The sequence below is a fragment of the Rhea americana genome, unplaced genomic scaffold, assembly GCF_003343005.1.
Source record: "Rhea americana isolate MKP2758 unplaced genomic scaffold, rheAme1 scaffold_256, whole genome shotgun sequence".
In the NCBI taxonomy this organism is placed as follows: domain Eukaryota; kingdom Metazoa; phylum Chordata; class Aves; order Rheiformes; family Rheidae; genus Rhea; species Rhea americana.
Genome location: NW_028186375.1, coordinates 882345 through 900921, shown reverse-complemented (window position 1 = coordinate 900921; position 18577 = coordinate 882345). Strand labels below are relative to the sequence as shown.

General features: G+C 45.2%; 1 protein-coding gene across 3 annotated transcripts in view; it reads right to left on the bottom strand.

Annotated features, from left to right (window-relative positions):
- Positions 1-13273, bottom strand: part of PELI1 (pellino E3 ubiquitin protein ligase 1) — a 47018-nt gene extending 33745 nt beyond the window's left edge. Inside the window, exons 1-2 of one of the 3 annotated variants that reach the window (XM_085307273.1) lie at positions 13026-13111; positions 554-717 (exon numbers count right to left, since the gene is read on the bottom strand). In XM_085307273.1, the coding sequence (XP_085163399.1) occupies positions 554-608 (55 nt within the window). In that variant the 5' untranslated portion in view covers positions 609-717; positions 13026-13111. Of the gene's footprint in view, positions 1-553; positions 718-13025 lie in introns of all 3 variants that reach the window. The other 2 variants (XM_085307275.1, XM_085307274.1) reach the window with 2 other exon arrangements.
- Between the last annotated feature and the right edge of the window lie 5304 nt (positions 13274-18577).

The window sequence follows — 18577 nt, the reverse complement described above, 5'->3', positions numbered from 1 at the left end:
ACCTGCAGCAGAAATCCTACATTAGGGCGTAAGAGATTACAATTTGGTACAGCTTAACAGGCATCTCTTTTTAACATATTTAACCAAGCTCATTTGCGGACATGGTTTTATAAAAGCTGTGGGTTATTTTTGGAGAGAAATATCCAATGCCAGAGAGATATATCCAATTAAAAACTTAAAATACACTCTCCACCTATTTTAAAACACAACAGGTTTACATGTTTGCATAAATACAGTTAAAGATAATAAAAGCAAGACAACACTAATATCATTTGTATTKTTTTACACTTATGRCAASACTAATATCACTAATATCATTTGTATTGTTTTACACATGCTTCAACTAATCTCAACCAAAATGTTAAGATGTAAAAAACTTCTAAAGGAATTCTAGAAGTAGGCACCGAATTGGACAGTTACAATAGATGCTTAGAGTGCACCTATCAGTCACARCTATTGCCTTTAGATACAAATGTCACTTAAAACTTTTTCACTGAGAGAAGTTCAAATGCAAATAGAAAYGTTTGCTCTAAGCATGTAGATGTAAACTCACCAGGTCCAAGAACCGCAAGATTGTAACCGCACTTCCACTTGGATTTACGATACATTATCAAAAGCTGTGCTCACAGTGAGAAAATGACCTGTTGATGGTGGTGCTGTCAACAATGGGTTCAGATCAGTTAGCTGCTAGTGTAGACAGGACAACATTTTTCAACACTGTGAGAAAAAGCGAGAGCAAGACCATATGGTTAAGTCCCAACCACATTAGCACCAAATGGCTAGCATCACCAATTGTGAATTGTCATCTGGGAGAGGCAGAGGAGGGAAAGATACCTGTTGGTCACAGCCCCTGCAAAGGATTGTTTCTCAGGAATTTATCAATGTTGGCTCAGTGTATAGTAGAAAAAACACTCTGAGAAGAGCAATTCTTCTGTTAATAATACATCTCAGCACAGCATGTGCTTTGTGTTCCATCAATATTTCTAGTGCAGAGCAAATCAAGTATTCGGTTCTCCAAAATTATTTGATGAGTACAATTACCAGTCAGTTCATTTGAGCATAGTCTACTAAAACTTCGAAATTATATTCTGTAATTATACTAGGTAAGCMTAAGTTTTATATTTACAAAAGATTGACAACTACAGATATGTATCGTCAGCAGACATCCTGGCCTTACGCTACTCAAGATCACRCAAAAAGGAATGAAATGATTGGACTGAGCTTGAAACTTCTTTTAATACTGGGGAAGAAGGGGAAGGGATGGGCCTGGACCAAATGACCTCCAGAGGTGCYTTCCAAACTATGTTATTCTATGATTTCATCGACAAACCTGGCCACCAGCACAAAGGCAGCAGGTTTGAGTGCAAAGAAAGGAGCACAGCACCAGAGAACTATTATTTATCATCTGTTCTGGTGAGCTGTAGAAATGCCTGCACTTAGCTGTACCGCTACCGTAACAGGATCTCATACCATCGTTAAACAATCTGAAGGCAGCATAAAATACCACTGCCCCCCAAAGCAGCGGTTCTGCCTATGGTTCTGCATTCAGGTGACACAAGGCATTGCACAACCATGGTGTCTCCAGGTTCACACTCTGATCTAATTCCTTAGTTTGATTCATTAGGTCCCATGCAAGCATCTTTGAGCAGAAACCAGGAAGAGACAGTTGGGGCCATCTTCCAAGTAGCAGATGTGCTCCTTAATTTTTTTTTTTTTTTTTGTATTTTTCTGAAATTCATGGAGTAATGAAGAGTAATAGAATTAACACCTACTTGCTATTATCTAGCAGCATTTAAAAGCAGCTTAATTTTGAAAAAAACAGGGGAGCATAATCACCTATAYTCTTCAGTTTGGAGTAAATTTTGTTTTCTTTACATTCACTCTTCTATTCAACCTTTGTATTTTATTATGTTCTGCTACGTAATAAAAGTTAAAAAAACAACCAAACAAAAAAAACAAGCATTGTCAGTCTGCTCAGTTCTGAAGCATGATAGCAGCAATTCCTGCTACGAAAAGGGACACCAAAATAATAATTACCAAAACACTTTGCGGAATAAAAAAAATGATGAATAGTTTGTTCACCAACATCAATGCAAGTTAATTCCCTAGCATGCTGCTATAATAAAACTTTCTGGTGAGATATACTGATGTTAATATGTATTACCATCCAGCTGCAAGAACTGTTCTATTAGTAATTCTTGCAAACTAGTCATTTCACTGCATGCTGAGAAGGCATCTTCTAGCACTGTATGGCAAATAAGCTGCAGAAATGGAACAGGTCACAACAGATTCCAGCACATAGGCATTAAGATGGGAAGACAAGAGGAAGACAGAAAAATACAGTTTCTGAAGACTTTGGGATGCTATGTGAATATTAAAACATAAGTCATGCTTCCAAAGACTTACCGTTATTCTTAAAACTAAATAAAATCTGAACTATGTCCAAGACTGGACAATTGAAATTAGATGTAAAGATATGCTCAATCCTTAGGCATAAGAACTGGGCCAAACAAAAACCACTCAGAGCCCACACTGAGCCTACAATGAAGACTAACTGGAAATTCCCATATACTTCAATTGCAATAACCACTATTAATAGGGACTGTAGAACTCCTTAGGATTTTTAAGTCTCTCTGTATCAAGAGACTCCTTTACTCTCCATTTAGGTGCATCTTTGAAGAGCTGAGCAACTTTATTCTAATATCACTAACAGAAGGTGACAGTGCAAAGAAGAAACCAGAACAGACTAACATTTAATGAAAAGAGGACAGTTGAACTCACAAAAAGAGAAGGGGAAGAAGGAAAAAACAGGCTCCTTCGAGCACCATGCTCATCCACAACAGCATCCTGGAAGGGAATCCTGCTCTGCTTTTATGGCTATGAGCCACCTGGCCTGAAATCATGCTCATGCACAGCTACTTGGCCCCGAGGGTTGAAAATAAGAGATGAACAGTCCAAATACGAAGCCAGCAGATACAGCTGTCAGGCAGGGATCACCAGACCTGATGACTGTAGTGTTCTGAACAATCCATCCCATGCTGAATGGTTGCTTGCACTATACCTRTTCTCTCTCTTAGTCACTTCCTTCCTCTCTTTGTCTACCTACCATAACTTCTACTTGCACTCCATTTCTTTCCCTTATCTTTTCCCCTTTTTGTCTATTCAGAGTTCAGAGTCTTACAGATATTTATACACTGTACATGCACTGCAAAATGGAAGCTTGTAGAGTTTTTAGCACTGTAGGGACTACAACTAGCTGATCCTAATGGTCCTTTCCTGTCTCAAATATTTACAAGAGTCAAGCTTCCCAGAAGGTATTTGATGGACTTTGTCTATAAAGCCAAGCTTAGTCACAGCATATTCATCAGTATGAAAGACAGGAGTTCAMAAATAATTGTGTGCTGATTTAGCTCCTACAAATTGAGAGTCTAGCCATCGCAGGTCTGATCTATAGCTCTCACATAAACAGTCCCTAGCAACACAAATAAGGACTGTCAAGATCATTCCTCGCAAAACCTGCAAGGAAAAGAAATTAAAATGATAGCTGTTTGGATGGAACAGCTTTAAGAAAAATCAATAATGGTAGCTGTAAAATCTAAAATTAAAGCAAGCCTGGTTTTGATGCTTTCAGTACACACAGTACATTAAATTTGGCATAAGCCCAATGGAACATGAAGTACTTGTGGACAATGTCTGCCAAGAGCTAGAAATACAGCACTTGGTCTTTAAAGAACAAACAGAGAAGACAGACCATTTCTACTTCGTGCATCTGAAAAAAAATTAAATCAAGGTGATCTTTCCAAGGGTATGTTTGTATTAAATCTGATTGGCATGCCTTCTGAAATACTGAATTGAGCATATGCTGACTGGCAGTGAATCAACTTTTATAATCCATTCCACTTGTGACAAAGATTATGAACAGACGTAATACCTCTCCACATTAGAAARCACTGTGCTGTCTTCCTAATCATCAGGCTCATGTCTCAGAAAAGTTCTGTAACATGACTAGTTCCTTGGTCACCTTAAGACAGACTTCTAAACAACTGACGCTATTGAAGAGAGAAACTAAATACTGTTTTGCATTTCTTTAGCAGCCTCCAAAAGTCAGCAAATTCAGCTTCAACACACCTGTGAACACCTGGGAGTTCCTTACTATTACTAAAATGAAGAGGAAAAAAAAAGTCTAAGACCAAACTGGTGTTTYTAAGATGCCATCCAACATCCCTGTATATAGGTGTCACCCCTCTCCCCCACCACACAAAGTAAAATAAAAACTTATTTTTTTCTCCTCATTGGATAGGRTAGTGGAGAACTATTCCATCTTCATGAGGTTTTCCGTAATTATGTATGGGAAGGCTTACCCCTCCTTCCCCCAGATCTCCCAGGAATTCTGGATGAAACATATCCATCCCATCTTAAAGGCCAGTCTAACATGTTGGCACAGAAAGATCAGAGCCCCACCCATGCCTTGGAAAACATGCTTTGGGGAGCAAAATAAGAAAACTGGCTACACTATACTTGACATCTGTTTAGAGCAAGACAAGGAGACAAGAAACTGCTTTTGCCATCTTGCTTCATTTGTAAGCTAAGAACTATATGGACCTTTAAAACTGCTATAACATCAATGAAAGGGCCAGATAAATTGCTCATTACTYCTCATTAATAGCCATAGAATAATAGCGACAGGCTTATAATACTTGCTGCTATGGACTCTAAGAGACTGAAAAATATCAGGCACTTGCTACATACGTCTATGATTGGGATAAGCTCTTCCCTTCTCCCCTCAATTGATCCCTCCTGGCTGTAAGGTAAAAGTTAACTCCTCCTTTATCCTCTGGATCAGGCTCCTATCTCTGCTTCTGTTCAGACACTACCAACTTAAACGAGCTCCTCTCCAAAGTCATACAAATGAAAGATTACAAGAAAAGTACCTGTAACACTTTCCCTCTATAGAAGGGAATTTCCCTTGCTGACTGTGCRTATCTCACAAAACAGTCGAAGATGAATAGTTATTTAAATGAGAAAAGAAATTAAGCAGTATAGATATTGGAGGAGAAATTCTAAAGCAGATGCTATAACAAAGTCACTTACAACCCACCTCCCTCTCCATGTTATTGCAACATCCTCATGGTCTTTGTCAGCTAACAGTGACATTTGCAAGTATCTGTGCTGCATTCACATCTGCTGCTCACAGAGCCTCAAAATTAGTGAAACTGGCTGCTACACTGATGTACAAATATACAGCTCTACAAGAAAAAAACGCATAAAAATAAAGCTACTCATGCATTTATCTGTTTTTAAGATCAAGTTCAGTTCCTCAACTTTATCAGGTGACTGATCAGCTCAGCAGAATGCTGCTCATTTTTTAACAYGCAGCTACCCTCAGCACAGAACWACTCCTGCCCTCCGCAAAAACTTGATTTTTTWAAAAAAAACTAACAGTAATACCATCTAAACCTTAAGCAGCTGCCAACAGTTCATGCTGCACCAAAAGGGAAAGTTCTATCCTAAAGGTATTTTACATCTATCACATACAGCACCAAATGAATGCTAAAATAACTGACGTGGGCTATCAGTAGTGTAGTAATTACCATATTWAAAAAAGATCAAAGGCCTAGTATGATGATTCCTCCTACCACAGGAATCAAAAGGAGGCAACTGCACCATGAAAGCCAGAGCAGAAAGGAGTGATAACTGGCTTCAGACTAATACACACGACAACAGAGCTTACATTGACTGGCTCTGCCAACCCCAGAGCGTGAAGTGCACAGTTACATAATTGCTCACTATTTAAGAGAGGGAGGGATAGCAAATTGGACCTGAAGTGCAATCCTTACCTAAAGTGTCAGCACCACCATCACAAATTTGCTTAAATGTTATCACATGAGAAAGGAAAAAGAACTAACGAAACACCTAAGGGCCTACTTTGCAGCCTTCTGATTCTCTGCACTACGTATCTGAGTAAGAATGACTTTTTGATCTTATTTTCCTGTTAAGAAGCAATCTTTACTGACTGTCCCTACAAATTTCAGGGAATTTGACCTGAATCTCTCCCAGGCCCTTGCTGAAGGTACATTAAACAAATCCCCCTCCCCCCTCCCAAAAAACTTCCACTCATGCAAATAGCAGGTGTTAAAGTTGTGTGTTAACAGGATGACACATCTCACAGTTTTTTTGACTGCGATCTTCTTTCTATCTATTCAACTTCTGGTCCTCATTATCGATGTTAAAAATCTTTCTTCAATGACCCACAAACAACACTGATTACATAAAACCTACTTCCACTGCAAGAATAAGCTGAAAACATTTTCTGGGTAAAAACTAGAACTGAATTACCAAAAGTTTGATTATGAACATGGAAATAGTGAGAATAGTGAATAACAGTTTCCTCTATATGAGGAAATCTTCCTGTTTCAGTCAGAAGGGTTTGACATCATTAGTAGCATGTTACATTCTCTTTTCTGAACTCAAACAWAAAGCACTGGTCTACTGGAGATGAGGCATATAACAGAAAGAACATATCCTACTTGAGATACTAACTAAGTGTTGAGGTTGCCACACTCTCCATTGCTTTACAAAGTTTAAAGTAATCTTCCATTAGCCATTAAAATACAGCAGTGATCAATTACACAAACTCAAATACCTAGATGCATGTATTTTCTTCCATTTTAAGCATTCCTCAGTACTTTAAGTAGCTCAGGGAAAAAGCAAACTACAGCCAAACGAAGAAAAAAATACTAGTGGGAAATAGTGGAATTGACATATTTTTAGAATTAGCAGTTTATCCCAAGAGGTGCATTACAGAAGGAAAATGAGCAACAAGTTCTTTAAAAGGAAGTGAATTACTTGATAGTAAGCCTCCATGTGTAACGCATTTCAGATTTTTTCCTCTAACCTCATAACAAAAAAAATACTTCAGCTGCATGATAGGACAAAAAGAAACATTACTTATTTTCCCAGTTGAACTTTGTGTTAAACCACTATTAAGGCAATAYTTATTCTTGTAAAAAAATACTGTAGTGAAATGTAACTGCTTCAGATTAGTGGAAAGGGTATCAAGGTAGCATCAGACAAACTTGCAGTATAYGTATTAATACTGAGGAGAAGCCTTGAGATTTCTCAGGAGTTCTTCAGAGACCATTTGTATCATTTAACATGAAAATTTTTTCTTAGAACAAAGAAAACATAGGTGAAGTACTCAAGTTCACAGAATTTTAAAATAAAGACTTTACTATTTATTACTACTTGTGATCTTTAAAAGCAGAGGCAACTCAGAGCAGAGGAAAGTATAACACTCCTGAGGAGATTTACAACTGGTATGATCTTAACACAAGAARAGGACTGATAAACTCATATATTCCTAATCCTACTTTTGCCACCAGTTTAATGTCCCACAGTATCCCAATGGACTTGAGGGTTGCTGATCACTTCTCAGGCAAAGGCAACCAGCTGGATGGAAGTCTCTCAAGCTGGATCTAAACCAGAGATGCCAGTTCAACTGCTCCAACCCAAAGTATAATTAAGAAAGAGTCCTCCCAGATGCTGCTGACCCAGGTTAAGGGATTAGCACCCTCAGCTGTCTGCCACCACTCCTGCTCTCAGATGGAGGTCTGTCAGGACAACCTGGCAGAAATTCAGGAGAAACTGTCTTAACAGCTGCTGCTCCCAGTCGCTCACTACTCCATTCTCTACCTCTCGCACTGGATATTATTACCCTCTCAGTTTTACCAACTAAGTCTTTCTCATTCCTTTATTATTTTTGCAGAAYTAGATTAGACAGCAGTCAGAAAATTAAGCAGGAGCATTGAAAAGGCAAGCAGGTCAGGGGGAGACTCTTGAATCAGAKCAAAGTTTACTTTCACCATGCCTCCAGAACACTCTTAAAGGCCTCGAGCTCCACCATTGTTAATGGCAAAGCTTATATTGCTCTTAAAAAGAAAGCAAGTCAATCTCTTCAGATTTGATTTCTATTCTTGATCTTGCCCATGAAGTGAGCTACCCCAGCTCATTTAAAAAGTATTTTAAAATGTTACATAATTACAGAAGTATTACATACTTGGAAAGACAACTGGCTAAGTACATCCAAAAAGATGAAACAATTGGCAGTGGAAGCAATAATCCATTTATCATGGTCTACTTAAAGGAAATTTTGGCTAAGCAGATTCTGAGTCCTATCTCCAGTAAACTCTCATCTAAAGACCCTTATTCAAGTTTACTCCAATCACATATCTTGMAAGCTTTCAGGAAGCTTTTGATGCATCTAATTTGCTTTAAAAAAAGAAAAATAAAAATCAGCCAATACACAAAGCACAGTCCCCTCTAGTAGGCTACTTCTATTATCAACTATCCTAATAATAAAAAATAYTGCAGATCTATTACAGTTTATCTAACTTCAATTTCTTCTTATGGGATCTTGCTGTTCATCYATATGCTACACGTCAGGCTTGTCTACAACAYAGAGCCTCAGCCACTATAGCTAACRTTACAGAACCACAAACAGAAATGCAGCATTTAGTGACAGAGGTTCTTTTGCCTGAATAGCCACGCTATCTCCTTGAACACTGAAAATGTAAACTAACAGGCTTGGCAAAAAGCACTCTATCAGCAAAAGCTTGCCTGCATCAGGAACCCGTTTAACTTTGTCAATTAGACTGTGCAATTGCTCCCACGAACACATGTCCACCCTAACTAGTAGAGCCAGACCAGCACCTCTCTCACCTAAGTACTCCRGTAAAATTAAAAACCTTCTCCCAAAAGGAGTGCTTCCCCCCACCCCTTTCTGACATGTTCATTCAATTAAGCTGCTGCAAACAGAGTCAGCACAGAAAAAACATCTGGTTGACATAACTGTATAGCTAACATCAAGGGAGATCAAACCAAGAGCTTTTGAGCCAGCATGATGCACAGAGTTCTTCTACAACACTGCCRGTGAACACAGAAATACTGCAACCCAAGCGTGAACCGAACAAACCCTCTTCCCAACAAGAATGGGAAAAGGGGACAGAGTAAGAAGTTTTGATAATTCCTATTCTGACAGCTGCCATTTACCTTGAATCAGAACACTGAGTGACTTCCAGCCACAAGTTCCTGGAATGGTGGCCAGAAATAAACCGCAAGGTCCAGTCCACTCCACTCTCAACTACAACATAAGATACGAACTTTATCATTTATATAAATACTATGGGAACAGTCAAGTGACTATGATTGAATTCAGCAGCATGAATCAGGAAACAATGCCAGCAGTTTAATTTTTATTATCTATTCATGAGCTGATTCATGTTCTTACATGACAAAGACTATAGGACACCATCAATCTTTAACCAAATGCTTCCACTCAGGTGCCTATGCTCAGTCTGAATCAGGTGAACTGGGAATGCTGACCAGTTCACACTYGAGTATGTGTCATTAAACATTATCTCCTCACAAGAGTATTTTCCTAGCATGCCAGCCAGGCAGCACTGTTGAAGCAAGACCAGTATTGAGGACCACGATGGTTACTATCTTCAGCACAAAGTACCAGTGGGAGACAACAAATTTTCCCATGCAGCATCTTTAGGGTGGCCTAGACAGCTTGTCACACTGGACTCAATGAAACATTTTACATACACTCATAACTACAAGGTAATTCTCAGTCATTACAAGTAGCTAGCTACACCTGGTGCTCAAAGACACAAGAAAATGGTCAGCAAAAGAGGCCCATGGCATAGTGGTCATGTAGGTAGCTGATAAGCTAAGCGTTCACTTGGACAAAGCAATAAAGCACTTCTGCCTACTTTAAGTAATACCTGCTTCCAAACCACTGTAAGTATAGGATATGTGGAAAAAGATATTCACTGTGCAAGGCTGTAATTTTTCTGCAAACCAAGTTATTGTGAATACAATCAAGTGACAATTCCATCTACTGGACAAAGAATTAACTTCTGTAGAAACTTGCTACCATGTTGCCCCAGTCTATCCCCCAGCCTCCCATTATAGAGCCTAAAGCAAAACAGGCAAAAGAAACAAGAGCACAAATCAGTTCCACAAGCTGCTTCAACCTCCTGGGAAACACAGAACACCCTCAACTTTGCCTGACTGACCCGATTTGTGGGCAATCAACACCTCACAGATTCAGAACTACATTGCAAATTTATCTTCCTCACCATGAGTCTATCCACATAGGCTAACTGGGCCTAATCTGGGATGCAACATGAATTTCAGTAGAACTGGGGGACTACAGTAGGAGTATGAAATTTAATGGTGCATCCTATAACCATAAATTGAAAGGAAACAAACTAGATCAGAGGGAAACATGCTTACTTTTTTTCCACTGAAACTATCTCAGCAGTATTTAGCAGTGCTTGACCTACTTCCAACACCATCTCTTTGCTGTCACTTCCTTTGACAGTTTGTCAGTACACTTGTGAATCTTAAGATTAAGGAATAAATGTCTGGAAGCAAAAGAGCTGGACTTTCTTCATGCCACCTACAGTCAGAACTTTTACGATCTAATCAGCTAGACACAGTGACTAGCTAACAACAAGTAATTCAATTATTAGCACCTTGCAAGAGTTCCAAATCACCTCTGCAACTTGCCTTACATGGATGTATTTGAAAGAAAGTTTGATTTTTGAAGAAACACCCTCATTCTTCCCTTTTTTAAATCAAGGCAAAAATTAGCATCTACAAACAGTTCCAGGTTTCTGCTTTTCTATGTTCTAAAGTTGTTGCCTAAGAAAGCATTTTAAATAAATAAATAAAAAWAAAATACTTGTCAGTAGTTCACTCCATTTAAGAGTTTTAAATACCACCGGCTCCAAGCAGATTATATTCTATTTTGCATCTACACATGTAGACACACAGTCACTAGATATAAATCCTGAAGTGAAAYAATCCTGTTTTTCATTCTGGGCTTCTTAATAGAAAACAATACTGATCTTGAAACATACAACGGTTTTAAATAGATCGACTTTACATTAACCCTGGCATCTAAGTTCCACTTCAATGGAATTACTAGTAGTTGCTTAACTTTAACTTCAGAAATGAGCACTAGCTCGATGCCCAGCTGCAAAGGTATGTATGTATTTGTGAGTTTAGTAGGAACTAAAACATACATTARGCAACTTCACAAAACTATACTCAGCATAATTTAGGTGCTCCTACAAGTTGGATTAATTAGACCTAGCAGACATTTAAACACATTAAGGTGTCCAGTAGATGCCTAAGTATCACTAAAACCTACTCCTAAAGCTGCCTGCCTAGCCATCCACACAACAGGGTTAAAAACTTYTAAAGTAATTAGTGATTTGGATACCCATTCTCTCTAGCACTGAAACGGTCTAATTTCAATTTTCAAGAATCAAGCTTTCCTGAGGGTGAGGACAGTGGGGAGARGGAGGAGAGAAGTGTTCAGTGTTGAATTCTGAACTTTGGCACAGCATTAGGCACTTTGYAGCAGTCAGCCTAAAATATTACAAAGCCGCATGGACCACAGACACACATGCAAATGAAAATCTCGGCAGTCTCCTCGGGAAGCTTTCACTCTCCTACCTAGCAGTACTTTTTAGTATAAAAAGCTGACAAGAGACATCATCATCAAGTCATCTGTAAACGACCTTTTTCTTTGTAAAATAAGAAAAGCTGCTGAACAGAAACCGGAAACAGCCTTCTCCCCCGACTCTCCTCCTCTCTAACGCAGATTCAAAATGGAAACAAAAAGAAATCCATCATTTTTCAAAGGCAGAAGCTACAGCTCAGTCTAGCTGAAACACTTCGTAATTTTACTTGTGAGTTAGTGCATTTTAAAGGCAGAAGAGACCCAACAAAAAAAGAGTGAGTGGCCTCCAAAAGACAATGCTAGAAACATGAGCATTACAACGAAGCTACTTTATACTTGCATATATTCTAGAAGCTACATCCTGCAGAGGTCAAATAACTGCAGTTTTTGAGGGGGTAACTAAAATAAAAAATAGCAAGCCTTCTGTATAACGCATAACAGCTGCTTAAAAATATCATTCCCCCCTAAGAGGCAAAAAACAAAACAAGAATCTGCTGAAACACAACTAGTCCTCCTCTTTTCTGCCTTCTAAAGTCTTCTCCATGGTTTTTACACGCAAAACATCTCCCTATGCTATTAGTTCTTTCTAAAACCGCATTATTTAACTATGTGAAACAGAGTGAAAAGAGGGGGGAAAAAAAGATTAAAGTTGCACTGCATCACAGGCTGTTCACAAAGCAGCTAAGAGGGAAGGGTGAGAGTACAAGATTTCCTTCCGTACAAGACAGATTCTCCCAAGAAGCTTCCAAAATAAATATATAAAAAAAATACAACTTATCTGCTGGTTCTTCCAAAATAAATCAACACAAAATAATTCRGCACAGCAGCAAGAGGGGGAAAAAAACACCGCCCTCTCGCCCCCCATATTTGCAGGCTAACGCACCAGCAAAGCAAAAATCACCCTTTGTTTTGTTTTCACCCGCCTGCTCCCATTCAGTGCTTGAGCACAGGGGGCTGCGCTAAATGGAGGATAGAGTTGAGAGCACACTTTCCTCCCCTCTGAATAAGTAAATAAAAACACCAAGCACAAAACCCCACAACCAAGGCGGTCTTAAGAGTGCAAAGACTGAAAGAGCAAGTTTTTTTTTTCCCCTTAGTATGTATCCCCGTATTTATTGCGAGGGCAGGCACCGAAGGCGAGAGCGCTCCGCAGCCTCTCCATGACAAAGAGCTCCCCCAGCACATCCAGCACGGGAAGGAAGGGGCTCGCTCAACTCCGCCGCCCGGGAAATTCTCCCCTCGGAGGAAGGGGGTGGGGGGAAGCAGAGAGAAAGGAAAAAACAAAAAAAAAACTCGCAAAACCCCCAGAAAAGACGGGGGGGGGGGGGGGAACCCACCCCCTCCCCTGCAGCCGACGGCCCCGGGAGCACAAAGCCCTGCAAACACACCGAACAGCCCACGCAGAGAGCACGGGGGCGGGTGGCCCCGCTCCCTCCCCCCCGCACAGGCGCGCGGAGCTGCGCTCTGTCGCGACACTCGCGATACTCACCCCAGGCAGGAAGCAGGCGAAAGGGGCACCCCTGCCCGCAGCAGCTCGAGCGTGCGGCGGAGGGAGGAAAGAGGCAGGGAGGGAGGGAGGGAGGAAGGGACAGCCTCTCCCCGCGGCTCGTCAGCGGCTGGARGCAGCGCGACAGCCCCGGCAGGCTGGAGGGAACCGCCACGGAGCTTCCGCCGCCCCCGCGGCTCCGGCGGGCCACAGGCCGCGAAGCGGCGGCTGCTTTCGCCTCGGCGGCCGCGCGCGCTCACGGAGGATCGGGGGAGGGGGGGCGATAATCCGCTGGGCGCCGGCTCCCGCCGCTCCAACGGCCGCACTAACGGCCGCGCCAACCGCCGCCTCCCGCGAGCCGCCAGCCCTCTGGTGCGGCGGCCGCGGCACGCTCGCGCACCCAGCCGCCGGGGCGGGGGCGGGGGGGCGGGGCGAGCCTGCGTCACTCCCTCGCCCCGCCCCCTCCCCCGGGGCATGCTGGGAGCTGTAGTCTGCGCCCCCCCGGGGCGGCCACGCCCCTTGCCGCCGTGCCGCGGGCGCGCGTGTGCGCGGGGCTCACGCATAGACGCATGTGCACGATTGCGTGGCTATACACACATATATATACGTGTATCTGTGCGCGCATCTATCTGTATGTACACGTGTACGTGCACATGCTGGTATTTATGTGCGTGCATATTTGTATGCACGTGTACGTATATTTGTGTGTGTGTATGTGTGCGTATATGTATATATAGATATTTTTATATGTAAGTCTATTCAAGTATCTGTGTGCATATATATAACACAATTACGTGTATATATATAACACATATACGTGTAGATATGCACCTATATGTGCACATAAAAATATCTGTGTGTGCATATATGTGTGTGTGTATTCATATACATGTACATACTCATATAGGTGTATGTTTTTACATGTACGCCTGCCGAGAGCTCGGAGAGCCGGAGGCCGTCGCGGGCCTCCCGGGACAGGAGGGAGCAGGGAGCCGGGCGGTGGCGGGGAGAGGGATGGGCGGGCGTCCGTGTGGCTCTGCACGGCCCTAGGGATGGAGCGCATGTATCTCAGCCGACGGACCCGGCTGCGGCACGCCGACACCACCCCCGCTGCCCGTGCGCGCAACGTGGGCGTTAAAACGTAAAACGTATGCCGCGCTGGACCTGGCACGGAGCAAGCCCCGGGCTGACCTAGGGAAGGACGGGAAAGGTGTGTGTTGGGGGGTGGTGGGCAGCCCAGGTCCGGGCAGCGGGAATTTTCCCAACCTAGCAACAGTTGTCACGTAGCAGGAGTAACACTCGGTAATTTTCAGAGCGCCTGAGAAATACTAATTAGTCTCCACATCAGCCTTGCCAAGTCGGCAGCTCAACCTGGCCGCACCAGGGAAAGGGGCCTGGTGCAAAGGAAAACTGAGGAAGAGCAGCAGCAGACAAACAAGCAATGCGCCAGGAGATTTTAAGAAAGTGCCTGCTTTCCRGTGAAGTGGGGGAAAAAAATCCCGTGGGGGGCCTTTTTGCTTGGACTGACGTTTCACAGCTCCATTTAATTACACTAATCCCCGGGATGATGCCTCCTGACAGTCACCTTCGCGAGCCGCACGCGGTCCGGCTCAGCTGCCTCGACTTCAGAGCTATCGGTGTCTTCCTTAAATAACCTCYGAGCAAAATCGCTCGGGAGACAGCGAGTCTGCGCTCGCTCCTGGCACCGGGGACGCAGCCTGCAGGTCCRTGGCCGGAGGCCAAGCCGCTGCTGAAGTCCATTGCAGGGGGGCACCGCGTTTCCCTGGATGTCCTGGGGAGCGGGCAGGCACCGAAGGCGAAGACGAAGCGAGGGGACGCTCACTTAAAGGAGGGGGAAAAAGAATTCCTGAGGTTGATCTGAGATTCAGGAGCAGCTGGGTGCATCCCAAACGCGGTGAAGGTGCTCCAGACCCCAGCAGCAAACCGCGACCGCCCGTCCTGCAGCYGTGACCAACCCGCCTCGCCTCACGCCAGCGGTGAAGCCGTGCTGCAGAGGGCAAAAGCTCGCCAAAGCACGGGCAGATCGCAAGGACTGTCAGGCGCTGGGGTGCAGCTGCTCTGTTTTTCCTTCCTCGTGGTTTAATGTGCTGTTTACCGCTTGCTATTCCCGGTTTATTGGTTACGCTGCGTGGAGAACATTGAAACAAGGCTTTCGATGATGCCATTTGTCAAAGCAGAGGAATATGCTTCCGGCTCTGTAAAATAAAAAAGGAAAGACAGGTGAGAGCCTGTCGCCTTGCCGCTGAAGGTGCTGCAAGCACCGCTTGTCCCCTTTATCCGCGGGATCCCAACTGTTGAGCTGGAGAAGCTGAGGAGGACCGCGACTTCAGCGATTTCCCCGAAGGCTGACTGCGGTGAAAGGCCTTTCCTTGCAGTGCTCCTTTACGAACACGTCGTTTTGCAAATCAATGCCCACAATAAATCCACTTGTGCAGATTTTATTAGTAGGGACGAGTCACCCGTTAACTGCTGTGGCACACGATTCGTTCAAAACGTAGGAAGACACATGTTTGTAATTAAATAAAAAGCACCAGGGCTTTTACTTTGTAGGAGGGGGATAATTTTAGCTTGAGTAGAGCTGGTCAAGATGACCGTGGCGCGTACTGTGCCTTGTGGCCGCACAGTGGACGAAGGCGCGCGAGAGGCTCTGCGAAGGCACCAGGGACGCGGAGCCGCCGGTCGTCTGGTTCCTACTGCATCTTTGCTACTTTGTGGTCAGATGATGGATTCAGMAAAAAAAAAAAATAAGAAGAAGAAGAAGAAACTAAGGAATCGATGAGACAGTTTGGCTGTGGAGGATGCGATTTAAGCATCGCCGCGTTTCACTAGAGCTTTTGGCTGAATGCTGGCATGTTCTGCAGAAGTGCCGGGAAAAAAATGTACCCTAATTCAGCCCTTTGGGGTTGCTGAGTGGTCACGGCCGGGCAGGAAAACCGGCGCTCTGCCTTGCGCTAAGTTCCTTGGCGGCGGCAGCCGCGGCGCACGGCCTCCGCTGCGGGTTTTGGCCGCGCGCCGCGGCGCGCAGCACGCTCTCCCGGGASGTTTTGCGCCGGCGGCCAGCGCAGCACCTCGCCCACCTCTCCCCGGGCTGCGGCGTTTGGGCACGGTGTCCTCCCCGGAGTCCTCTTCCGAGAAGAGGAAGCGGAGGGGGGAAGCGGGGGGAAAGAAAAAAAAAAAAAAGCTGATGGAGGCTCACAAACTCTTGGTTTCTGTATGTCTGCCCAAATATGTATACAGATTTTGATGCAAGAGGCACACTATTTTTAGTTTCCTTTGGGGTATGTTTGGGAGCAAGCCCTTAACTGTTGCTCCGCTGCTATAGAAACCGTCTCCATGTGCACTGACATGTTTACAATTGTTTTAAACGCCGTAAACTTCCAAGGGTGAAGCCGAGCGGCGTTATTTCCATTAAAGTCGCTGCCCGCCGCGGCTCGCCTCCCCAGGCTGCGCGGAGCGCCCGCGCCTGCCCCGCGCCCGCAGGGATGTGGTTTCAGAGCGCCCAGCTTCAGGTCTCTCCGTCCCTCCYGAACCGCTGAGGATCCCGCCGCGGACGCCACGGTGGAGTTTCTCCTGCGGCCCTCTAACGCGCGGGGCGCCTCCGTGCGCATCCCCAAACRCGTCCCCGGTGCGGGCGGGTGACGCGCACGGTCGCACCCCGGCCTCCTCGCACACCCCTTTAAATGGCAGCCCCAAGGGCGAGGTGGGTCGGGGCCGTGCATGGATCTTCCCCTGGGGCACCAGCCCTGAAAGAACCGTGCCAGGACAAGCAGGCTCCAGCTGCGGCCAAGGCCAGCCTGGTGGGGAGGGACAGACAGAGGACACGGTGCTAGAAGACACCGTGCTAGAAGATACCTGCTAGAAGACACTGTGCTAGAGGGCACCATGATAGCAGACACCTGCTAGAAGATACTATGCTGGAAGACACCATGCTAGAAGATACCTGCTAGAAGACACTGTGCTAGAGGGCACCATGATAACAGACATCTGCTAGAAGACACCTGCTAGAAGATACCATGCTGGAAGATACCTGCTAGAAGACACCTGCTAGAAGGCACCATGCTAGAAGGCACTATGATAGCAGACATCTACTAGAAGACACCTGCTAGAAGATACTATGCTAGAAAACAGAACCAACCTCCTCTTTTTCTATCATATGAAAATAGCTCATGCGATCTCCAGCAACTCAAGGGATGCCCCGTGTCCTGCTGGCTGCAGCTGTGTTGCAGAGGCTGCTCTGAAGGACTGGCAGAGCCGGTGGCTGGGTGGTTGGTCCTTCCCCAGCCAGCTCCTCACCCCACACAGAGCCGGGCAGGAGCCGCACAGAGCTGGTTTTCCCCGTCCAGGAGCACCTGTGGTGAAGCCTGGAGAAGGATTTGGCCTCCAGGGCCTGCGCCTGCACTGGGCGCATGAAACCAGCATTTGCTAAAGCAGCGTAAAGTGCCCTAAACGCTTTGCCGATTTTCAGCCTGGTTACACAGAGTTAGCCAAAATAGATAGCAGTCAGGGCTAGAGCAAAGTAAGGGAAACGAGTGGAGCTTCATGCTCTTTTATTAAACTTGCTGGTAAACCCCTTCAAAGCTAAACGGCCTTGGATGTAGGCAACACCTACTTTGTCTCTTTCTCGTGCAAATACCTGGTTATTATCGGTAATTTCATCCCTGCTGCCGCAGATTATTTGTGTCTACTAGGTCATGCAATACAGAATAAAACAACCCGACGCAACCGAACGAGCCGGCCGTGCCGCGCAGAGCGGAGCGAGGCGAGCCGGGCGGCCTGCCCGAGCTCGGCGCTGCACCTCGTAGCCAGTCGCCAGTAAAAACGCGCTCGCGCAAGGTCGGTCCGCGGCGCTGCGCTGCCTCGGCTCCGGCTCCCGAGAGGCTCCGCGAGCCGTTAATTCGCGGGGAGGTTTAGCGAGGGCGGGCGGACGTTCCCTGGTGATTTTGGATGGCGCGTGAGCGCGCTCCCCTTGCCGAAGGGCACCTGAACGACGTAACTGGGGACTTACCGAGCATTTCAGGCTTCGCTTTCGCAAGCGCTTGGGCAACGAAAGATGCACGTCAGAAAAAAAATGATGAAATGGATGAAATACTTCAAAGSTGCTGGGAACCGGGTGCTGCAGCCACTCGAATTCAGGGGGGGCAGAAAGCAGCCAAAATCCCCCGAACCGTGGAAAAACGCTCGGGACGGTACGGGGCTGCTGCGCGCGCCCTTTTCTTCGTTTGCGTTGCCCGCAGCCCCGCTTTGCTCCGCTCAGCAGCTCGGCCTCGCTCCGTGGTTTCCCTCGGGACAAGTCCCCAGGCCAAAGGTCTTCTGCTTCCTCGGTGCGGCAGCCGGGTTGAAAGCTGACGGCGGAGAAGCGGAGCCGCAGCGGGACCGCCCGCCACCCGCTGGGGCAGGCCGGCTCTCCCGCGCAGCAGAAACTCCCGGATTTTGGTTTTAGGTCAGCGCCGAATGTTTGGTTTGACTTGAAACCAAGCGTCTCACTCAATTTCCAAGGTATTTAACCCTTGAAAAACACCCCCTCCACACACACA